Here is a 25,502-nt window from a genome sequence, read left to right on the forward strand (position 1 = left end):
ACGACGCGCAGCGACAAGAAACACCTGCTTGATGGTTTTGAATAAACCGGGGCACAAACCTGCTCCAGAGCTCTGGGAAAGCCCTAAGGAATACGGAGATTTAAGGAACAAGCTCAATTCACGTTCCCCCCGAGAACTCTGCCACTGATACCTCTAAAACAAGCCTTATTTTTAATTTATCCTGTGTTTAACTAAGCACGTATTTTGATGTGATTTCCATTTTCCAAAATATTCCTTCCTAACCTGCTCGTCCTACATTTCACAGCCCATGAATCTGTTCTTCGGATGTGGAGATGCTCTTCCAAGACCCAGGAATTTTGGCTACGTGCAAGTCGTTCAGGTTGGGTCTTCCTCCCGACGCTTCGTTAGCCACCTTACATTAATTTGCTGGTCCAAGTAACTTTGCAGCCTGCACAGGATGGTGCTGGGTGAAATCGCTGTCCCGGAGGGCTGTCAACTTTCCCAAGGAAACAGGCACTGTAGTATTGGTATGAAAAACACACACGTGTTAAACTTCTCTATGAGAGATAAACATCGAGGCAGCTATGAAAAATCAGAATATCCACCACAATCCTCCTCTTCTTTTGGATTCGAACCAAGCGCAGCTCTCGGCGAAGTTGTAAAACAAGTCAAATTGGAGACAAACCGCTCGTCTGCGATGCGTTTACACTTGCTTAGTTACAGGGCAGGATTTGATGTCTCTCCAGAATAAAGCCAAGTGTCCTCTTCAATTTGTGGCCGGGCCCAGCCTTGTCTACAAAGCACCACATGACAACGCGAAGCCCTGCCAAAATGCATCACTTTACAGAAAGAAACCATAATCGCTACCCTGTCCTCTTAGATTTCAACAGTGATTCTTGCTTTTTTTGCTCCAGAGCTAAGCAGAATACAATTTGGCTACAAGGAGATTGATCTCTCTAATTCAGAGCTTGCCTTCTGAAGGCAAAATGCCCAAAGGATGCGACATTAACAAACTACCATGTAATTACAAAAGCTTCTGCTGCTTAAAAAATACACTTTCGTGGCGGAACGTTCACGTGATACTGCATTTTATTCTGAGAAATCATTTTCTCTCCTGCTCCTCATGCCTTCTTAAGCCAGGGTTGTGCTGACCATCCGCTTCGCCTGGCAGGTTTCCATCCCAGAAAACCATCTGAAGAGCGCGTGAAAGCCAGAGGTTGCCGTAAATCACTCACCGTTGCCTTTCACAAATAACCAACTGCATGGCAGCAAACGGGTAGGCTGCTATCTTGCAGGGACCGTTTCCAGATACCCTCTTTGCCCAGTAAAAACCATCCTCACATAAATTCACCCAAGCGTTTCTCTGCTGGAGTTGATCATTGGAGCCGTTAGCACCGAGCACAGCAAGCTTCTGTCTTTGGTTTTCTGAAGGGACGGCTTGAAACGCAGCGAAATTTGCACCTGCTGAAGGAATGTGCTTTAGCACCAGCAGCTCCATGACAGTATTGATCTCTGCGGAGTCGCTCGGTAAATAAATCACGCCGTTCAAAATCCGCGCAAGGCTAGAACCTTGCATCTCAACCATCCACAGGAGAGAGCAAGAAAGAACCACGCCAGTCCCGTTTCCTTCCCAATACATATTCAAGCAGAGAAAAGAAGAATTGGAGAAAAAGAATTCCAAAGTTTTAAGATCTACAGTCTTTCTTCTTCATCTCTTGTTACACGCAGAGATTTTCACGCAGCAGCACGGAATCTGCTCAGCGGCCGCCTGACTCCGTGTCAGAAATAAAAGGCAGCGAGAGGGCAAAAATCCTCTTTACCTTAAAAACTGCTCCTTCCATTGTTACGGGTCTAAATTGCTCGTGTGAATCCCAGAGCTACGCACAAATCCCACCATGAACGGAGGGTGTGATTTGCTTTTGGTACCAAATGTCAGAAAAGGAGTTCAGAAAACAAGCTGGCGTGACAGTGACCAGCATTTTAATACATTTCCAACCAGAATAATTTTCCTGAGTCCTTCTAAGCAAAGCTTTAGTATCAGAGGGTCCCCACAAGCAGGCAGGGCTATGAAAACCGAATTTAGCCCTTAGAGTCACCCGTTTAAAGCTTTTTACAGGAGGAATGTCAGCAGTGCTTGCTCCAGGTGTTGGAACTTCAATCGCGCAAAATGAAACTATTAATGCATTAAAGAACAAGCCTTTAAGACACAAAAAAAACCCCCTCACAAACCATACAAGGTTTTTTTCGAATGCCCAAGTCAAAAATCCTACTGTGAGCAATTTGTGGTCCCAGGCAGGCAGAACCAGCAAACCGTACTCGAGTCGTCAGTAGTCTGAGTAAGATATTTGCTTCTCTGAAAATATATTCCACTCTCTTCCCCCCACAAACCACCCAGGATGGGGAGTCCTGCCTGTTCTTCCTCCTCGGATCCCATTTTTTCCTGGCATTCTCACCGCTGCCCTCGAAGCACTTATTATTGCAACCACGCTCCCAGCCGTGGAACGCTGGATGGGGTCGCCTTCGGAGTTTTGCAAACGCTGTTCCCTCCTTCAAACAGCAGCTACCGAGCTCAAACCTCCTGCAAGGCAGAGCTGGGAGACACGAGGGGCATATATTTGCGTAAACGCCTTCATCTAGCGCATCAGAGACCTTATTCTATCAATCAAAAGCAACGCAGCCCAGCTGGTGAGGGCTGTCTCCGATAAAAAACAGGGCAAAGCACCGGGTATCCCGTGCGGCAGCTCAAATTCAAGCAAAAAAATAGAGAAAACCCAATGCTTGGACCACAAGGGCTTCCTGCTTTGAGAACAGCCTTAGAAACCTACCTAAGGTCGCAGCAGAAAGAGGTTTCTTTTGCAGGACGCTGGCACGACCCCATGAAAAGCAGGAGGGAGCGCGGCTTGGTTCTGAGCTCGCAACAGTCAGTCTGTATTTAAGGGTCTATCCAGTCCTAAGACTTTTTTTCTTAAATATCACTCATGCTTGCACAGTCTGACATTTCTGGTTTCTAGTGCCTGTCATTTCTGTTTCAACAGTCTACCTGTGATAATGAAAAGGAACAATAACAACCACCAGAGGCAGCTACAGCTGAAGGCCTCCCTTAGAACTCGAGTATTTTCCCAACTGGTTTCTTGTTCTCTCCTCACCACTCCTCCAAATTTCACCAAAAAAATTATGTCTGAAATGCTGAAATATTGCAAATCCCACACTGTAATTAGTCCTGCTTGCATTTGATTTCGTTTGTTCTTCACCTTAGACTGCCCATTCTTACATTAATATTTAAATAAACAGGTAGTTGCTGCTGTAACCTTGCACAAACAAATCCAAAACCATTTAAAAAGGCACATTTTGAGCCTGCTCTCCAACTCAACAAAACATGCTGCCTGGATTAGCCTACTTCAACCTTCTCGTGGGCTCTTACTTTTACTGAGTTATTCTCAACACACACAGTAACCCCCTTTAAATGTCTTGCAAATTCTTTGCTCTTCCCTTGCAGGACACCCCAAGGATTCCAAACGCTGCCAAAGGACCTTCACAGCTCACAGGTGACCTTGCTCAGATTCCAAGCTTTTGTAGATTATTTAAAATCTTCTTTCCATCCATCCATCCGTCCATCCATCCTCCATCCATCCATCATCCATCCATCCATCCTCCATCCATCCATCATCCATGATCCCATCCACCCATCATCCATCCATCCATCATCCATGATCCCATCCATCCATCCATCCATCCATCCATCCCTTTTTTTGCCATTGTTCACACTTATTTCAATAACAATTTCCAGAATTCTTGCAACAACAGTAACTGAAAACAATCTTGCAGAAGTAAGTGAAACAGCACAATCTGACTTGGAAAAAAGTGGAAAATCCACCTTACTTGCTCTAAAAAACCAAATCAAACCAAATTCCCCCATCAGCAGCTCTTCCAAATAAAATCTAAAATCCCACCTTTGTCATTTGCTAGTTCTCACGTTCAAATCTGTTCAAAGAAATCAAAAGAATCCTATCTTTCCACTTTTCATAAACACCTGGATCAGCTCTCTATGTATTCCCACTTCTTCTTAAGAGCTAATAAACCGGATTAATTTTTTGAGGTCTCTAAGTAGAAGAAAAGCTGAAAAGAGACTTAATAAAAACCCCTCTGAACCTCACACAAAGCTTGTATTTCACAAGCTGACTTGCAGCAGAAATGTGTCACAGATACAACTCCCCAAAAACTGTTTTTCAAACCTTATCTGGGAAGGTTTTGCGAAATAGGCACCAAACAATCGTTCTCTTTACACCACTAAAATTATACTTACAGATGGGAAAAGAGTGGGGTAGAATTTCCTCAGTGCAAATGCTGAGCTGTGGTCTGCCAAACACAGCTCAGACTAAGCTGGATGCTTTAGAAGTTTTACGTTCAAAAGCTTTGGTTTGTTGTACGCTCCAGAGCGAAATGACAAATGTCTTTTTATGGACCGCACAACACACAGATTGTGTTTGCACAGTCCAGGCAGCAGCACAACGCATTTCAACCCCAAGGCTGGGGGTTAGCTTATTCCTCCAAGGTCCACAACCTAAAATCGCCAGAACGGCCATTCCCTGTGCTATCTGTTCTGGCAACGAATCCCAAACATCATAAAGCTTTTAAATCAGCATGGGTTTAGCCTTAACAAAATTCCTTTTCTCTGTGTCCACCTGAGAAATCAAAATCTTCACGAGCTGCTGCAGGTGCCTCAACGCCAACACCCGAAGGGTGAGCGAGGCAAAATTTGGTTTATATTCTTTTTGTTCCTCCCTCTTTCAACATTTTTGGCCTGATACAGACACGTCCTGCCAAAATCTCTCCCCGTGAGCTATTTCACACCTCCCATTCAATTCTACCGCGGAGCCAAATCCACCCAGACACCGCTGGTATCCAACACATGACGGAATGGAATCTTTCCCCGGACATTAGGAGAGGCCGTGAGATGTCAGGGGTGAAGTATCTCCACGGTAGAAACGATGCTCAGCTGTGCAGCTCCTTCCATGCCCTTCCCTTCGTCGCATCCAGATGCCTCAAGTTTTGTATCTGAGAGACAAGGGCACAGACTGACATGTGAGAATTGGCTCGGGGTGGGGAGGAATGCTAGCTAGCCAGAAGGATTACGTAAAAAAATAAAATAAAATAAAAATATATGAGTCCTGTAACACTGACAAAGAAGTAACAGAGCTTCTCGGCACGGTTCACAGCCTCTGCATCCATGGGGCAGTTAAGTCTCCCTGAAAATCAGTGTTCCCTTTCAGCCTCTCTTCCCTCTCCCAAGAGCACTATTTCAAAATCCGTGTATGTGTGTGCTTACACCTCTGACAACAGAGAGGAATTATTCTGTGTGCTGCTGTCACACAGCTCAGCTCAGGCCAAGCTCCACCTTCAAACCAGAGCTTTGAAAAGAGAGACAGACAGCACAGCGATTCCCAGGGAAGTTCTGCACGAATCGCAACGAGGGACGCTCGGGAAGCGCCGAGATGGAGCGTGAAAATATCTGAAATGCTAAGAAATGACCACAGGCATTGAATCTCAGTGGGATTTGTCGGTGCAGCCACCAACAATTTTGTTCAACACCACTAAAATACGATTATCTATCACGCAGCATTTTACAGAGTCACCATCCCCGTACCAGCAGATGGGGAATCTTCGGGTGCATTTATCTGCCCCAAGCGTTTTGATACCACAGTAGCAGCCATGAAAAGACTTTTGTACCAGATGTCTGGAGACACAAGCGAGGAGAAACGAAGAATCCCCATGTCCCGGGCTGTAAATCCTCCGTTAGTCTGGCTGGTGTGTCTGTGTGTCAATGCACACTATCCCCCCCAGTTGACAGGCACAGCCCGAGCAGGCACGCTGGCGTCTCCAGGCTAATCATCGCGCAGCTCTGCACAAGCTGCAGCGAGGATTATTTGCTGAGCAGGCTCCTTTTTCTCCCCTCGATTCTTAAAATCAGCTGGTGGCGGTACCACAGACAGCATCCTTCGGAGGAGCGGGCCAGCGAAAAAGCGGAAATAAAAAAAAAAACATCACCAAACCCCACGCGCTGCCGAAAAGCGTCGCATCAAAATACGACGAGGCTGCGCTGCCCAACGAGATGCAATCCAGTCTGCAAAAAGGAGGTGAGGGGAGATAAACACAGCGTTTACCTGACAAGAGATCTGCACAAGGTAGACCAGTTCCTTGGATTCGCAGCCGTTTCTCGTTACTTCATTCTGTTCCTCCGGGAGCGAAAGCTACACCAAGGGAGCGGGGAGGGGGTGGAGAAAAGAGGGAGAGAGAAAGAGCAGGTCAGTGAGCAGGGCTAAGCCAGGCATGTAATAATGCATGAAGCACAACATTCACAGCAACTTGCTCCAAGACATGCTGAGTATCAGGGAATCGGGGAAGCGCTCGTCTGTCTGGAGTCGTCAGACAGAAAATATTCAGCCTTCGCGGCTCACGCGTGCCATTAATCCAATTGGCATCTCACCTAATGGTGTAAAAATAAAAATATGCGTCCAACATCGAGCAACCGGGAGAAGGCAAACTGTTTGGAGCTTCAGCTTAGAAGTCTGCAAAAAGAACCGTTCACTGAAAATACCTCTGTACGTACTCACGGACCAGATAGCAGCGAATCCCTCTCCGATTTTATGCAGCTTTTTATTTTATGTGTTCAGGCAGATATTAGATAACAAAGGCTATCTCCTAATTTCAGTGTTTTCAAGCCATTTACCACCAGAAGAGAGTTTTTACCATCCATCACGTAGAGTCATTAACATCAGGGTGGGCTTTTCTTCAGAGCAGCAAGGAGAGATTTAACCGTGTCATTCCTGCAGATGGACCGAGCACTAGTCCTGCTATTAGTCCTGCTACTCCCACTAGTCTTGACAGCCTGCACTTAAAATGTATCACGTCAACAGGACGAGATTTATCTCAACCCCTCTGCACACACCAGCCATCACCGCTGTCTTTACTCCTTATACAATGGACATGAAATTGCAGTGAAAGCCAGAAGAGTTATTCGCTTTTTTCTTAAGCAGAAATGATGTCAGGTTAAAAAAAAAAGTGCTCAAGAAGAGTCCAAGGCTTTTCACACAAAGGTCGCTTTGGAACAAGAAAAAAAACATGTACGTAAAAATGTAAGGCTGCAAAAAAATCAGAATTAGCCAAGAATGAAAAAAAAAAGCAGTAAGTGAAAGGAAAAATAAACATAAGATTGAGAAGAAGAATCACCAAATGCTGTATTTTAACGATTGTAAGAGAAAACCAGAACTCAGCAGCTCCCTGAACATCTTCAAGGCCTGATTCTGCCCAACACAACGCGGGGTAGAAAAAGGGATGGATCAAGTTAAAAGTAAGGCTGAATGGCATCACCTCTCAGAGAAAAGTTGTAAAAGGTCACTGGACAACTCGTGTCTGCTAAAAGACAGAGAGTAGAATTGTTCACGCAGGAAAATCTATTGGTGTTATCCTGTAACACAACTGCCCTGCAGCAAAATACTCTGCAAGGTGAATATTCCGTTCCAGGCGGCATAATTTTGTTTTGTTAATCGACGCGCGTTATCGTTCTTTCCAAAACTCCGGATGTCACGGTGCTTAAAAGCCTTTCCTCAAGCAGCCTCCCTTACAAAACGCACACCACAGCTCCTTCACGAGAAGCAAAAGCCTCTCTTGACCTTAGCACACTCTGACCATGATTCGGGGGCAGAATTCAGTCGAGTCCAAAATTGGGAAATCAAATTTCGTCTTCTAAGGGACGGGCCAGAGCCAGCAGGGTCTCCAGGATAGCCCTGCAACAGTTTCAGTATCGTGAGGGAGAGCTGAAACGATCTGTAAATAGCATTTATGGTAACTGACTGAAGAGTTAACCAGCATACTTGGTATATGATATATAAACTGAAATGTTAAACCCCGGAGCGGGCAGGGAATCTTCCCTCTACCAGCGAATTCACACCGCGTCACCTCGCAAGAGCTGCAGTTCCCAACACAACGAGCTACCCAACGATGGGTAATTAAAATAAACTGGAAACTTCCAAGAGCGGGCGGGATCTCACGGTATCAACAGCGACAGCATCACCGTCACAGCTTGAAAGACACAACGAAGTCGCGTACCTCGCTCGTGCCCAATTTTGCCACCCAGGGCAGCCAAAACTTTACTGGTGGTATGTATACGGGCAGGATGAGCTTAAAGATGCTTCCAGTTCATGTGGTGTTCCCACCGTCTGAGAAAAAGCAGCTCATCTCGGGTAAGCTCGCAGATAAAGACAGTGATTACAGGAGTCTCCTGCAGAGGATGATTTATTGGTTATTCCTCTCGTAGAGATAAACAGAGCGAAGAGGAGGGTGGCCAAGCTACGGCACCGCACATCCAGGAGTCCTAAACAAAAAGCTTGGTGGTTTCACAGGTTACAGCCCTGCGTGGGTGGATTCGTCTTCCAGGACAGGGGTTAAGAAGAACAGACCAACCACTCTCACCCCTCCCCTCCAAAGGGGCTTTGCAAGCTCCCTTCTGCTCTCCCTCCAAGAATAACCCTCGCATCAAAGCCCGGCAGACGCGCGCCGGCAGCGAGGCAGCAGGCGTTTTAAAAGATTCATTCATTTGTCCGGAGCTTCGCAATTTTAAGGCGACTGCGCAGACGTCTGGAAGGCGCACGGGACCTGCCACCCTCCCAGGATCCAAAAATCGAGGGTGAGCGACCGCGGAGAGGACATGGCTGGGAGCAGAGGCAGCTTCTTTCAAAGTGATCCCGTTTCACTTGCAAAAATAATTAAAATACAAGTTTGGAGAGCCAGGAAATCTTTTTCTTTTTTTTTTCTCTCCACTTGAAACCACAGTCACGGTTTTGTGCGCTCCTCTTAGAAACCAGAACACCTTTGAAAAACATTTGGAGGACAACATCAATCTGTTGCCAAGCCACGAACGCGCTGCCCACGGAACTCATTTTGCACAGGGTTGTTACCTAAAGCTTAAAATCTTACCTGCAGCTTACAAAAAAAAAAAAGAGAAAGTAATTCTAAATCTCCTGAGTTCTTATTGAAACTCCTCGAAAAGGCTGCACTGATGGGGAGGCAGCAGGAAGCCTCACGGGCTGCACCGACTTCAACAGGGTTCACCTCTAATAACGTGAATATCCATGAAAATCTCGAGGAGAGATGGCAGGAACGTCTTTCTCCAGGAGTTCTAAGCCAGTGGAAAGGCTGATGCCTTTCCTGGCAGAGGCCGTGTCATTGTTCCGAGGAAACCTGGTGATCTTTCTACATTTTTCCGAGATGGAATTTAAGGCGAAAGCAACCAGACACATGCAACCGGAATTTCCCAAACTCAGCTTGTCGAGTTTCCAAACCACTAATACCTCTGATAATTTTTTCTGACAGTTTTAGGAACAGATTTTTTTTTTTTTTATCCTCCTTTCTTTCTAAAACACCACACTTCTAACATCTCCTTGATGTCTGTCCTCTCGTTACGACGTTCAAGCAATTTAGCAAATCACAAAAAACCCACGGGCCAAATGTATCACTTTGGGATGTAGGTATTGGGTGAAAAATAGGTCTGATGGCCAAGAGCAAGCAACACCAGGCTAATTTCCCTGTGAAATATTGCCACGTTTGGTTTAAAAACGAAAAATTGCCAAATAGCCTTGGGACAAACCCTGAAGAAATTAAAAGTTTTAACACTGATCAAACTCGGAGATGGAGACTGATTCTAAGAAAAAGCTTTTACTACCTCGCTCCATTCCACTCCCTAATAGACACTATTTTCACTATCTCCTAAATTCCAATATCAAAAATATTCCAAATATCTAAAAAAGCCATTACTTACATCACTTTGTCTTGTAATGGAGGACCTTCAAGACCTGCTTTTTTTGATATATTTGAAGATCTGACTTCTTATATTTGAAATTTTAGGCTGGCGAAGCTTTTCAAACACTTCCTAACTAATTACTCTGACAGCACAAACGTATTTATCCGGCCTATTTTTCCTCTCTCCAGATTCATCTTGCTAAATGTACTAATTATACTCCCACACGGTTCCCGGTCTTCTCCCACTGAACTGTGGCTTCAGAGCAGGAAAAGAACATTTCCGCCTTCTTTACCCAAGTAACGATGAAAATAAGGACAAGGAAGGCACGTTTAAAGAATATTTTTATACCCGAGACTCCACTTTGAACTATTTTAAATCGTCCATTTGAAAGCTCAAGAGCAGTAATGCAAAAAAAAATAAAAATCAGCTCAAAAAAGACAAAATTCTTCGCCTGCAACGCCACGCAGATGACTACTCCAAGCTAACTACAGAGTGAAAAATCACTCGCTGCACGTCCGAGCTGTGCATTTACACATTAGCCCCGACAAATCGATGAAACACCGCACTCAACCCTCATCAGGGCGACAGACAGCGAGAGCCCGGCTCTCTCCCCTGCCAGCTTTGATAAAAAACTCGCGCAGGAGCAACACCCCCGTGAAGAAATCCTGTTTTTTCCCCCCGTGGGTTGGGCAGAGAGCAGCCGAAAACATCACGGGAAGGTGGAAATGAAACGGCGGCTTCGAATCCGCTCACATCAAATGGCAGGTGTGCTCAGGAGGCTGAATTTTTATGCAAGCACAAGCACTAAGTAAATTTTAAAGGTTACAAGATGTGTATTTTGCCTGTAGCTACTTCCAGAAGTATTTTAAGCTTGAAAAAAATCACACGAGATGATTTTTTTTTTTCCTATTATTCAGCAGTCAGCAGCCTTTCAACCGAGCTTCACCTTCAGGACTAATAAATCCTACCGTTCTTTATAAATAGGCAGAGATGAGAGAAAAATATACGGCACCCACATGGCAAGCAGGAGCCAGCTTCAGGCTGAAATTCAACAACAGCTTTTAGCACCGACTAAATTTATCAGCGTGGGTCTGGCAGGTGTTGATTTCCATCGCATTATTCTGTCGGAGGATGGTGATTTTGGTTTTTGGTGCTGAATACTCGGGAGAATCTCATTTTCAACCTCTGATTCCCGGTTGAGCTGCCGACACAGGCAGCTTATGTACGTGCTGCTGGGGTTTTGTTTGTTTTAATTCTTAAGCCGAGTATATTTGATGCTTGTTGAGACAGAAAAATCTCAGGGAGATGGATCAGAGATGCTTTTCCCCAGATTTCCGCGCATTAAGTTGCAAACGTTTTCTCCTGTGGTCTCACCCTTTTATTTCCTCTAAATGTGTAAGAAGGTCAATCTTCATAAGCAATGAAATATTCATAAAAACTTCTTAGATGCAGCCATTAGGGACGCCATTAGGCAAAAAACCTCAACTTCTTAGGGTCTGAAAACAGAACGTTTTCATGAAGTTAAAATATCTGCTGTTATTAAAAACAAACTAACGAAGACCCCGTCCGTGAGAGCAGCGCCTCGGGCTCTGGCAAAGAGGACAGAACACCCTGAGAGGCTCCACCAGCTGGATTTGCCACCTCTGGGTTTCCTGGTTGGAATTCACTGGGTTTGTCATTTGTCTTTAAAGCTCTATACGAACGGACCGTTAGGAAAGTTCCTCACTCCGGGCACTCCAGGTTAGGGAAGTATTTTTTCATTTTTTATATTCAACATATTCTCATCAACTACAGAAGTTTTCTTCCAAAATAATTGTTTAAAGAAATCAAGAAATGGGCGAAGGATGATTAGAGAGCACCCTGAGCTTCTAGCTCTGAAACACAGGGTGAAAATTTAGAGATAAACTCACAGACTTGAGGAGGTCTGAAATGGGTCTGGGAATTCCAGGAAAATGGGATCTCTTATGAAACTCTGAAGTTCGCCTAAGTTTGGCCACATAAATTACTTATAACACTGCTTTTGGCTGGAGCCAAGAATTTCAAAGGATCAAGAAAATTAATAGGAACTAGTGGGAAACAATTATTAAAATAATAGTGAACAGCAGTCTTTGTTTAAAGTTTGAGATGCGTGCTGAGTTCTAGATTGGGTTCATTTGTTTCTAGGGGAAGTGTGATTCCAATCAGAAGTCAAGTTAATCTTGTACCACATCACAAAGACTGACAATTTCTGTTCCAAAGAAATCAATTTCTGAGATAGCAGAAGCGCTGCAGCAGCAGCAGAAACACAAGGGTTCTCAGGCTAAAGTATTGGAAAATTTTCATACCGAGGGACATGGTTTAATCGTGTCGATCGGGCTAAGACAAAGCTTGGACTCAATGATCTTGAAGGTCTCTTCCAACCAAAACTGTGCTAAGATTCTAATAGCTGTGAGATAAATTAGTAAGTGAGCTTTCAGATTAAAGCCACTGGGCTGAAAACTGCTTTTCACCTCCATTTGGGGAAAACCCAGAATTTCTGGCTCCTTCACATGAAGCAGAATTTGCCTTGCTTGTAATTAAGTTTGGGAAGACACAGGAGAAATCCAGAACTACAGTGATTTGCTTCATTTCCTGTGTGGTTTTTTGTTTTGGTGGGGTTCTTTTGGTTCTATGATGACCTCATTTTCTTCTTTTCTCATGGAGGAGAAACTCCTTCCAGTCTCTGGGGTTTGAGAAGACAACGAGGAAACACGACACTAAGCAGCGACTCTCAAACTCATGCTCGCTGTGGACACGGGTGGCCGTGCTTTGCCAGACAAACGAGGGGGTAATAACTTACACGTGGTGACAACATGGGAAGTCCCTGCGTTGAGTAACCGTGGCCACAGCTGGGCAATCGCTGCCGGAGGATGGAGGGGCGCCGGCACCCGTGTTCCTTCTGCAAACTCGTGGCAATCAAAGGATGGAAATCAAACCCGTGGCCATTCCAGAGAAAGCTGGTAGGGTGAGTCCTGGCCTCAGAGACGTGGATGCATCTGGGTTCAGTAAATACAGAGCCTCTCTGGTGGCACGGCGTCGATTCAATGACCGTTTTGTTGTTCGGAGAAAACAGAGCGTTGCCTTACCCCCCGTGTGCCTTGCTGCACGGGCTCGCAACGAGAAGCAAGCAAGCTCGGTGCAGGCAAAATGGAATTAAAATAACTTTGAGGTACACGAGTTATCTCTTCCAAATTCATTTTCCATAAAACAACATTCCATCAATGCAACATCTCCTTAAAGCAACTGCGAGGATGTGTAAAATGACCACGGGGAAAGGTTCCCACTAGTGTTACACTGCTGACAAAACAGAATTACAAACTTTGCAGCAACTCCTGGCACTTCCAGGTACAATAATCCTGCCCCCAAGCAGAGGGCTTCGATTTGGTTTTGACCTAAAAGAGTTTGATCACGTATTGGAGTGTCCTTACAGAAAGTATCTTCTAGAGCGCAGCGTGCAAATGACATTTCTGCATCAGGGAAAGGATTCTGAACTCCTGTTTCAAACTTGTGAGATTTGATCTTACTAAGCTGCGCAGAGCTTGTCTCCTAGAGCACAGCAAGTTGTTTCCTACGAATTCCTAACTTTTAAAACATGAAAGATAAAAAGAAAGGAAGAAACAGAAAGCCCAGCTATTCACAGAACGGTGTTGTAAGGAATCAGTGTAAGAGAAAAGCAACAGGTCAAATAACCAGATTCCAAATAATTAATTTCAATCTCAGTTTTGTGTGCCAGAAGCATCGCCACGCACACAGTGTAGTTATTTTGAAAGCAGCTAGTCCAAACAGTCCTCCTTACTCTAGCCTGGCTGCCCAGCCAAACACAAACCATAAATAAAACGCAGAAAAGGTCTCAGTTTCTTTGACTTAAGGCAAACATTAAGCTCAGATTTTTGAGTAACGCAGGTACCGAATCAGCAGCAGTTATGTGGCACACGGACCACAAACTCCAGTGAGAGGTGTCACGCAGCCTGACACAACTACCAAGGGGAAAAAAGCAAAAAAAAAAGTATGGAAAGAGATTCTCTTTATTCTCATATGCAAATCTGGGTGCAAGGGACAAAAGGCTTAGTGGCCATGTGAAAAGCAATGAGTGAAAATAGGCAGGAAATAGGAAGTGGTTTAAGTCCAACTCTCCTACACAAAAGACAAGGAGAGCTGAGCCAGCACAAAGGGAGAAGTTACGACACATCCTAAAGGCTCCCAGGATTTCCAAATGAAGGAGTGCTGGCAATTCTCATGGTCATTTTGTAGATGCTTCGCATCGATTTGCACCGACTTGAGAGCCTGGGACAGGACTGAGCTGCAGGAACTGCCGAGCTAGGCATGTGGGCAAAGTCATTCCTAGAAATCCCATATGCTGATTTTGTCCGGTTAATAATTTACTGGTCAGGAATGAAAAAATGCAGGTAATCTTCTAAAAATTTCTCTCCCTACTGTGTGTTTTCCTATGGTTCCTGTCAGTGTGGCATCTGAGCACCACGTGTGCCCACACTTGATTAAAGATTTACCAAACCTATGTTTCACAGACATACGTATCTGCTCCAGAAAGACACACATAATACAGGTTTTAGAAAACTATGCAGATAAAAGTTCAGAGTCAGTATGCACTGTCTTTATCAACAGACATTACTTTATACTCCGAGGATTACTTTTAAAGAAAGATGCATGGAAGCTCAAAGGAAAGGGAATAAGTCATAAAATCTTCTAATTTTAAAAAGAACCCTTTGCTAACAAAAGAAGTGCTCTAGGCATTATCGGCAACGCTTTGGAACACACCCAGCACCACAAAATGCAATACACTGCTTTATTTTTTACTGACCCCTCACTTCTCTAATCAGCAGAAGGTGCCCCCTAAGTTTAAAAAGGTGAACAGCCACTCACTGGTGTTGAGATAGGAAACCACCAGCTGGGACGTTCCCAGTTAATTCCTTACAACCCATTAATTTGCCTTTCACACGGACTTCCTTGGTGCAAAAAACAATCTTGCAAAAGGCCACAGGTTAACCTCTGGCAGGAGAGGCACAGCCTGCGTTAGGCTCAGCTTTAAAATCTGTAACGTAAGGCAGCCGACACGGAAAAGGCAATAAACTCCCCCTTCCACATCACATCTGATCACCCCGAAAAGACGACCCTGCCTGTTAAAGTCATTCCTTATCGCCACACTAGCATTCGGTGCCATCCTGAAGGCATTCTTCCAGCTGGTTTTCTTTTCCCGTTGCTGTTGTTAGCCTGTGCCAGCAAACAAAAAAGCATCTTATACCGAGTACAGAGGATCTCCGAGAGGCTGAGCACGACTTACCCCTGCTACAACGACCTATTCTTTCCATGGATGGGCTCCCTAGCCAAGGCCTAACAGTTCCAGGTCTCTCCGTAGCTTCCCAGCAGCTAATTGAAAAAAACCTTCCAGGCATCAGCTCCGAAACTAGCACAAAAAAAATCCAATTAAACTCCCCGTGTTGGGTTCGCTCGCCTGCTCCTCTCTTCCCGGCGCCTCCCGCTGCTTCTTCGGAGGAACGTGCCTATGAATAGCGTTTAAGATTTGTCTCCGCGGCCCCGTCCGCCGTTTCCACGCTGCCCATTTCATGCTCAATTTGCGGCGCGGAGAAACCGGCGGCGTTCCTTTCTCTCGCCCTCGCATCGGGAAGGTCCCACAAGACGAGCCGCGGAGTTTGTCGGGAGCCAAGAGCAACAGAGAGGGAGGGAATGCAGGCAGGGGTTGTGCTCGGGCGCAGCACAGAAGTCTGCTGCTACAGCTCGAAAGGAAGAGAGGGGGGAATAATAATAAAGAAAATGACAGCAAACTGCCATCACATGCCTGAAAGCCAGGCAAGCTGATGCCTCACGGCTTTCAAGTTAAGCTCCCTGAAATTCTTCTCCCTGGTGCTGTGCAAACTGCAGATCGCCGCAGGATGCGTGCCCTACAAGGGTTCTCTGTTCACGTATTCCCAAAGAAAACAAGTATTTAAATGATGACAAGTTTGCTGGCTAAATCTTCCCCGTTCAAGTTCGCAGCATAAACACCTCAGCTCATCCAAGGGGTCTGCGCTATGGCCAAAGAACTGACGATACTTTGGGCATCTGCAAAATCAATTCCCTGGCAGGATTTTGTCATTCAGCACCGATAACTGCTAACACGGAGATGCCCTCTGCCCCTCAGTCCCACATTTTGGGTTCAATTTTAAGCACGCAAGGTAGTTTAAGCTCTCAAAGAACTCTTCTTTCTAACGGACACCACGGCGAGTGAAACTGCTACCGAAATTTCACTGCACTTCTGCCAGTCCGGAATATCGAGGTCTAATCACTTCCTTTCAGAAAGAGGCGTTTTGAAAATTATTGATCGTGTAAGTGGCTCTGATTATCAAGACTACCCTTGCCTGACATTTATTTCACCAGTTCAGGATCCTTGCTGCCTGAAAAGCATCTTCACGTGACTGTGAAGACACTTGATACACAGATAGTATGGGGACAGACAGTTTTAAAGTCTTCCTCATTAGCTGACAGCAACTTCCCCCCTCCTGAACAGTTTCTCTTCGTTCATTCCACTGTGAAAATACCCTAGATAATTTGTAATGCTCAATGCCATTTGTTTAGAAAAAAAAAAATTAAACTGTTAAAAAGAAACTCTGTTTCCTACCCACCCACTCCCCAAAACTCTATTTCTCCCAGTCCTTGGAAAATTCTCCTCCATCCAAGGGTCCTCTTCACTGTCACACTGGAGACTCATCAGAAGGAACCACTGGTTCCTCTGTTTTCAGCAAGGAAATGCAGCTCTGGGGTGCTGTAACAGCACAAAGAAAACAAACATCAGGCCATGAAGCCTTCAAATTACCCAGCCTAAGCCACCTCAAGAGCTGCCTTTTTTGGTGCAAAACAGGGTAGTAATCAGCAAGGAGCAGCCTTCCAAGGCTCTCTCCTCTCTCAGCCCATCCGAAAGCCGATTCCCAGTCCTCTCTTGCACCTGGGTATTCCCTGGCAACTTCAGAAAGCCACTTGTGTCACAGAATCGGTGCCGCTGCCGATGCCCTGTCATGGGCACGGCGAGATTACAGAACGTGACGACGAAGGAAATCTCTTCTGAGGGTGGCAGCGTAGGGGCGAAGGCAAAGAGCATCCTGAAATGACCCGTCACAGGCCGTGCCAGCGATCTGCCTGCATTCTGCCCGCCAGCAGCACATCTTACTCATCCGTCCACGGAGCTGAAAAGGATCTCATCAGTGTAAGACAAGCCTGATCATACATTTCGCTCCCTCTTTTAAACCAGTTACGCTGCTTGCTGATGTTACTCCTACCTGATAGCTTCTACGAGGGAAAAGAAACACCAGTAAATAACCCCAAAAAAGTTCTTATTACCTCAACTGACAAATCACATTTTAACCGGCTACAATTCTGAGTATTCTCTAAATTGACTTTATGAAACGAAATCCTTACAAAGCACATTCAGTTCTCACTTGTGAACAGGAGGCACCAAGCCAGTGGTAAATCTACTTTCCGGTGAGCACAGCAGCCAACGTGCCTTACGCGGTCACCTCTCCAGCATGAACTTCTCCAGAAAAACAATGCAAAAGCTTCCTTGAACCCGCTTCAACTCTTTCCTAGAGAAATCACCTTCCTCATTCCAACAACCCCAAGCAACACCATCAAAACCCGCAGCTTTCCCAGGAACTCAAATTAAATTGCTGTGTTGAACAATTAGGAGAATCAGCCAGAAGTGACATAATGGGTTTTGCCAGAGAGGAACCGACGTCAGGTATTTGCTCTCCCTCTCGCGCCGCGGAGCCGGGTTAAACAGTTAACTACGAAATCTTTCTGGCTGCAACACAAACTTTGCTTCCGACACGAATTCCCATAAAACTGCCATGCCTACCATTTCGGAGCTAGCAGCCAAAAAGAAAAACCCAGTCTGTCTCCAAAGGAAACCACCTTTAGTCACCAGTTAATTGACCCTGGTGAATATAATACCAGACATTTGGAAATAGGCACTTTGCTACACAAAGCACACATGCCCGCTCTTGAGAGTTATTCGTTACACCACAGGCTATGCTCAAAAAGGGAAAAATAAATCTCTTCCATGTTGCTGTTCAAAGGAAAGCTAATTCAATGTAATGACGGGTTTCCACTGCCACATTTGGTACTGTCGAAATACAGTAACTGCAGGGTTCTGATAGGATTCTGGCATTGTTGGTATTTTATTTTTAAAAAAAAAACCTCCTACTGACCTTCCACCTATCTGCAAAGTAACACATTTTCCAAAGTTCCCTGCCACTTCAATCTCCAGGAACGGCTCCAGTTTCATTTGTTTTCGTCGTTTGGCCCCGTGTTGATGAACACATGTAAATAAAGGCATCTGGTGTCACCTCTCTCCATTTCCATTTCACACCCTACTAAAGCCTGATGTCACAATTAACTGAAGCCCAAATGAGATTATTGAGAAACGAATCCTCTCTGGCAGCCTTTGCCACGCAGATCTCCAGTCACTACCTGGGGAGACACAATCCCTCTCCTGGCAGTATTTAGAATTAAACCCTTCACATATTGGACGAGGGTACCAGAAACGGCATGATGGAATGAGAGAGGGAAGGACTCCTCTGTCCTCCTGACAGGAAAAACTATATTCCTCCAAGTGAGGAATTCAAAAGAGCTAGGTAAGAGATTAAAGTACAGATGAAGACACGCAGCATGGGCTGGTTCTACCACACTGAATCCATTCAGCAACGGGTCCAAAGAACAGCAAAATCAAACTGAGATGGCCTCCAATTTGAGATCAGGGATATGAACTCAGCATCGGTTTCTAACCGTATTTCATGAAAGCACAATGGGGACAAGAAACTGGATATAAACACCTACCAACCTGCTTGAAGCCCCAGAAACTTAATTTTTCAAGCAGTTATCAAGAGGAGAATTTTGAAAAGTGGAAGCTCGCGACGCCATGAATTTTATTACAACCACCAAGAAGAAGCAGCTCTTTGGAGCAGATCGCGGCTGTCCCGGATTTCCAGAGGATGAGGACAGCTCCTCGCACGCTAGATGGCATCGCACTACAAATTATGGCAAGGAATTAAGGCAGCCCTTCTGGTTCCTGCGGAAAACGCCGGCAAAATTATCTTTCCACTCGTGTAGTCCCCGTTGCTTCACGAAAGTAAGACCACCCAAATACTGACGGTGGCGAAACAATGGAGACGGCTCTGGAAGAGGAACCAGCCGCTCGGGTGACAAACAAAGAGGCAAAGGAGCTGGCTTATTTATTTATTTGTGTAAAGAAGAAAAGTGGCTTTGCCACGAAACAAAGCATCCTTTCTTCCGGCACCGACAAGATCGGCTGGTGCCGATCAACGCGACGTTCCCCGTTCATCAGACGAAGAGGGGTCGTTTTCAAGGTTGGTCCCTTCCACAGAAAAGCCACTCGAATGGGCCAAGAATGAGAGTGCTTCACAGTTTTCATCTCATCTTTTTTTAACCAGGTTCATTCTACATGCTGGCAACATACATGAAGGATATAAACCACCTAGAACCTATAATCTGTTAATGTTTAAGCTTATTATCCACAGTCAAAAAAAAAAATCTAAGCCAGGATATAAGATATAGACATTTTTTTATCTTCCTGCATTTCTTTGAACTGCTGACTTTAAGGAAAGTGCATTAAAATCACCGAGTTAGTTACAACTGCCTTTTCTTCTCCAAGCTCCAAAATCCATTAAAATCTGTGGGAGGTCAGTGACAGTTTTAGTCAGAGTCTACTTTTCCATTTGCTGAAAACAATCATATTATTCCTCGGAGAGGACTGAAAATTGATACAGTCCTGTCATTCTAGGCTATTAGCCTCTTACTCACTTCTTCTGGTTTTTTCCCCCACTAAATCAATACTAACTCTTTTTTCCACACTGGTAAGAGTCACAATCACTGGGAAAAAAAATGTTTTATAGATCTCGGCAAGGAAGGGAGGTTTGAGGAAGCAAAACCAGCCTTTGGGATCCACAATCTCCTCCCAGCATCCACCGTGCCGCAGACCAAATCCCTCCAGTAATTCCACAGGTCTTCAAAAGCCTTACGACACACAAGCAATGTGTTTCTGAGCAAGCATTTGCATGATTAGACTCAAGGCTGAAAGGGAGAGGGGGAAAAAAAATTTAAAAATCAGTGTTACGACCACATCTGAGAACTTCTTCCCCAGTAGAATTGTTATTTATTACCTGGCTAAATATCAACTTCTCTTGCTGACAAGAGGAGCAGCAAATGAAGGGAAATAATCTCCCTTTCGCTGGCAGGAGGAAGTGATAAAAGCAGAGGGGAAGCTTACGGCATTTCCTCCAGTGACCCCAGGAGTGGGAAAGATCGACGACCACTCATCTTTCATCAACAGGGCTGTGTGAAACGCGGCGCTTTCGGCATTTATTTATCCTTGGGCTACTTGCTGATTACTTTGCCGAACTTTGGCTGGAGGAGGCGGGGAAGGTTGAAGCATAATTTTGCGCCCACGCGTGAGAAAGAACGCTTTAAAATTTCACATCTATTCTGTGAAAGGAAGAAAATGAAAGTCGCCGTTCCACAGCTGGGTTTGGAGGCACACGGACAGATGTTTTAGATCACCACACGCAGTTTTACACAAAAACTTGAGCAAGTGCTGAAGCATGGAATAGTCTAGATAGAAGCGTTTTCCTCCCCAGGAAAGAGGGTCTGGAAAACGAAAAAGAGGTCTATGGGCAAACCGATCTTCTACAAAGAAAAGTTTTTCTAGGAGTAAAACCCCAAAACTTCCTCCCTCAGCCCCAGATGGTGCAATAAAACTTCAGCCAGACTAAAACCACCTGGCTTGAACACAAAGCTCCAAGGGGATATCACGATGTTTGTATTTATTGCATCTCTTCCCCTCTCCGTGTGCATGAGGCTTCTTGTCTTTTGCTCTACCCTTCCTGGGTTCTTCCAGCCCCAGTTCGTGTCTTCCCACGTCGGGATTCACCAGCAAACACGCTGGGGACGGTGCTGTGCCCTGAACAACTCCTCTAGCATTGCCAACTGCTTTTCCTTTGAGAAAAAAAGCAGGCTTGAGACAACATACAACTCATGCTCCCATAGAGAACTCAAAACACAGCTACCAAGTAACTCGTCAACAGGTCTAAAGCCTAAATATATTCTACATATTGCAAAAAAACTCACTACACATTGCAGGTGCCTACCTGCTCTGCAAAGTAAATATTGCCCAAATGGAAGGAAACATTTCTACGAGTTGCAGAACAAGCGCAACTCCGCGAAGACACGGCACTGTAAAAGCCCTCCCTCCCACACACACGATGTTTTTATACGAGATTTTACATTATGCTACAATCAAACAGCTACGTGACACAATTAGACCTTGTGTAGGAAGGACTGAGAGTATTTATGATGAAAACATTCAACGGCATTTACGGGAGTTTTATGATTTAAAGAAAATTAGCCTCAACTCGTGAACTAAGTTTTCCAGTCAGGTTTTAAAATAAGTGGGTTTAGTTTTACCTCAACTGAGGAAGAATTCACAGAAGAGACTGAAAATTGTATGTTTCAGCTGAGGTCTTTATAACCCCTACCCAGAAATTGCCTAATGGTTGGTATCTAAACTTAAGTCTTAAGCAATTACATGAGAAACTCAAGTTTCTTTCAACAAATAAGTTTCTTCACTCCTGTTGAGAAAGGCCTGGAGACACTTGTACACTTTAAGGCTTGCACAGAAAAATCCCTAAGGAAAACTGAAAATTATTTTGAAAATTCCACTATTTTTAATCTGTATCATTTATTTAATCTACATTATTTACTCAGACAGACTGGAGCTCAAGTTTGACTAGAAATGAAGCAAAATAAGCCCTTGGAAGGCCTCACAGCCAGTCAGTGAGGTCGAAGAGTCTTCTACAGTAAGGAAAGAAACAGGAAAATAATAGATTTATTTCTTTCCAGCAGTTCTATGTAAAGGTATTGCAAAACCAGGGGCAGAAATGCCAACTGGAAAACTGTATTTTCCAGAACACAAGCACACCAAGGAATGACCCCGTTACTTGCCCACCACAGGTTATTTATGGCATGTGGCAAAAGCAGTATCTCACATATATTTGCAAAATCCCAGAGGAGGAAGAAAAATGGTTTAACAAATAAAAGAAGGCAGCTTCTGTATGTTGACTCAGCGAAGGGCGGCGAGAACAGTAAAGCAAAACACCTTAAATTCGTGGTGTTAAAGAAATTATCTCGGCAAGCTTAATAAATAGGGCGACTTTGACTTTTTGTGAAGTAGCTCATCAACAGTGCCTTGGGGTGGGTTTTTTTGATTCACGTGTCAAAACCTTCACTGGTCGTCTCCAGAGTGTCGGCTTCAGGAGGGCAAACTGCATAAAGGGTCACAGACAGTTCTCCAACTCGTGTTTCAATTTTTAATCTTGAAAATTCTGCTAAAATGCCAGATGGCAAGGGAGACGAGTCTTTATGATTCAGCTCTTCCAGAAATACAACCATGAGGATAAGAGTTATAGTAGCACCCCCAAAGACACCCTGGACTGACACTGCTGTCACGGGAGAGTGACTCAGTTCCTCTCCTGGCAGGTGAAACATCTCATTAACTCAAGCTAAACATGACAGATCATCCACATCTTGGGCGCTTTTCAGTGGGAAAATCAAATATTCAGCCACAAGATACACAACAAAGAATTGTAAAAGCATGTGGATATCGTGTCATTAAAAATCCAAGCCTTCCCTGTTTATCTTAAAACCATCAGACAGAAAATTGGAACGTTATTTGCCAGACTAAGAGAGTCGATGAATGGTCTAAGTTCTGCATCTTTATGACACTGGAACGTTACTTGCCAGACTAAGAGAGTCAATGAATGGTCTAAGTTCTGCATCTTTATGACATTAGAGAGGCACGAAAAATTAAATTGGTGAGGGGAGAGCAGCACTCCAGGACGAAAGCTTCCCCATGCCTTGTGCTTCAGCATCAACCAGCTCTAAAAAGATCTTCTGCTCACTTTGAACTCCACTTAGTTTAAAGCAGTCAGAAACTGAGGGATATGGGGACGCTTAAGAGAGTTCAGAGAAATGCAGGGACCACGTACCGGGGGAAATCGAACCCAGCACAGCTCGTGTGGGGCGCGCTCAAAGCGCGCATCGCAGCTCGGGTGTTACTGCTAAAATGCATTAATAATTCAAAGTGCAGGCACTAGCTTAAGAGTTCACTCCTCCAAAAAGAGTTCCTGAACTCAGGCTAGCTTTTATTTAGTTTGAAAAAACTAAAAGCGTGATGCTAAATCAAAACTTGAGCCGCAAGGGAAGGTGCATGGAAGGGGACACTGAACCAGGCTCTGATGCTTCTCCAGTCTCCAGCCTCACACCTCAAGAAATCCTGAGTTTTCCTCACCTTAGCAAGGCAGCATCCCTTGTCCTGACACGACACTTGGCTTTCTTTCATGAAAATCCTTTCTACTCCCAGGCTCCGGCTCCCAGCAGCTTCCCTGCCCATGCCAGGATTGCTACACCTATAATTATTGCAGGACACAGCAGATAAAAGAAATACTAAATAATTTATCAGTGCTGCAAAGTAAATGCCTGGACTCATGCTGTAGAAATAACAGAAGATTTTTCTTTAACTACTTCATGCTGGTAAGCGGGAACATGGCCCAGATGTAGTTATTTCAAAGCCAGAATGTTTTGACGTGTCATACTTGTAATAAATAAGGTTAACACGCAGGCACCACAAAGATCAATTAAGCAGCTGCACTGCATTTCACAGCAACTTATAATAATTTTCGTCATGTAGTATCTAAACAGCATTCGTTCAAGTGCCTTTCTCTGCATTTTCTTGCCTTGCAGGGTAGATTATGATGGTTGGGAGTGCAGCAACAACCTTTTTCCTGAGTCCTCAAAGATAACTCTTCCCTGATTTTATAATGAGAGAATGATCTTGAGCTCACCACATGCCCTTGGGTGAGATTATGTTAGTGAGCGAGGCAGATGGGAAAGCACTATCGATTTTCCAAGGCTGGAAACTACCTGGAAACCAGAGCAAACGCTCTCCCCGCACCGTTCCAGGACACGGAGCAGCACAGAGGGAGCAAATCTGGTCTCCTCAAACACACAGCCCTTAACCAGCCAGAGATCTCAAAGCCCAGAGAGTCAGGAATTCAAGAATTCTGCAAAATCGGGTTATAACCTCTCTGTACTTCTTCACCAAGAACTACAGGACGCAGGTGCACACCATTATTGGAAAGCCAAGCTCAAGAAGGGTTTAAAATTTAAAAGCTTGCTCGCCCTGAGCTGCTCACTCCGGCACCAAACCTGAAAATTCTGGCATGGGAGCACAAACTAAACAAAATACTCTTTTTGCCAGCAGTAAACACAAAATGTCGATGTTCCCAGGGCTGTTTGGTTTAGCAGCTAATACATCACCTGGAGAATAAAACCACATCCCTGCTTCTGCAAATCTCAGGGATCAAATCCACATGAAGTTTGCTCACTATTAAAATCACACCAGCTTGGCACGCTCGAAGATCTACAAGTATAATATTATGCTGTATTTTAACACCATTTCTGTTAACAGTATGGCTTACTATATACAAAACCATGAGGGTTTTAATCCTCTTTTCGAACTACAAAACTCTACTGAAACGGGGATTATTTTTCTGGAGCGCACGGATTCTTTTCGAATTTTTAATATTATTTTAATTATCCACATAATACATCTTTCTGGCTTTTTCAGGCCGTTAAACCTCAGGGAAGAAAAAAACACCCAACCCAACTCTGTTCCAGTTGCTAATTAAACCGATTTTTCTGCATTTCTGTGACACGCTGCTAAAGATGATTTATGATGGGGGCAAACAGCGGGAGGTCAACGCCAAAGTTAACAGCTGGGCTTATTACAGCTGCGTTTAAGATCTACTCGCGCCATCTAATAGCCACAACGCACCAAAAAAAAGGCTGAAAATCCACAAACAAGCTTGCTCTGTTTTCAGCGTTAAATGTAGGGGAAGGAAAATGAAATAAAATAAGCTGGATTGCTGCAGGAGGTCAACGTTTGCAAACTGGGAGCGATTTCCCTGAAACCAGTTCGGCTCAGCAGTGCAATTCAGTGATCAGTCAGTTGGGTAGTGTTGGACAAGCTACTTCTTACTGATTTAAAAAAAATATTAAACATTATAAATCATTCATTTCAGTAACTGTCAGTCAAAGGGAGAAAGGTGAGAGCAAAGCATAAGAGCTGCTTAAAAAACATCTGAGAGGCTAAAGCCACGAGGGAACATCAGCGTAAGCCAAAGCAGGGGATTCGTACACTTTAATTAATTAATATTTTATTTCAATGAATAACCAGCAGACGTTCCTGCCCATTAAAGCTGGATCACTAATAAGGCTCTTAGCTTTCCCCATAGCTTGCAACACCTGTAAAACAATTAGTAAAGTGTCACGGAGAGATGCTCTCCGTGCTTGACATCACCCTTCCACTATAAAACCCACGTTGGATTTCTCCCCGTTTCACTGGAAGCAAACCAAGCAAGCTGGAATTTCCCAGGTGTGATCTTGTTCTAGGGCAGAATTCTTCTGCTGGAGCAGCGACACGTTGGATGCGAGACCAGGAAACAGAAGAATCCAGAAAAACTGAGGTGAACTTACTCGAATATTTTCCGAAGGCTTTTTGGCCTCGAGGAGCTTGGCCTGGAGGCTCCAGTTTTTAAAAAATCTGTTGATCTTGGCGGGACACCGTGCCAATTTTCAGGGAGTTGTG

General features: G+C 44.6%; 1 protein-coding gene across 1 annotated transcript in view; it reads right to left on the reverse strand.

The window, feature by feature from the left end:
* LOC104274328 (rho GTPase-activating protein 32-like) overlaps positions 1 to 25,502 on the reverse strand; it is a gene marked incomplete at both ends in the record, with an annotated part of 49,806 nt that overhangs the window by 18,565 nt on the left and 5,739 nt on the right. The window contains one exon of the mRNA XM_009869926.1: positions 6,123 to 6,209. Within this exon, the coding sequence (XP_009868228.1) occupies positions 6,123 to 6,209 (87 nt within the window). The remainder of the gene's footprint in view (positions 1 to 6,122; positions 6,210 to 25,502) is intronic.

The sequence above is a fragment of the Apaloderma vittatum genome, unplaced genomic scaffold (assembly GCF_000703405.1).
Source record: "Apaloderma vittatum isolate BGI_N311 unplaced genomic scaffold, ASM70340v1 scaffold6005, whole genome shotgun sequence".
In the NCBI taxonomy this organism is placed as follows: Eukaryota; Metazoa; Chordata; class Aves; order Trogoniformes; family Trogonidae; genus Apaloderma; species Apaloderma vittatum.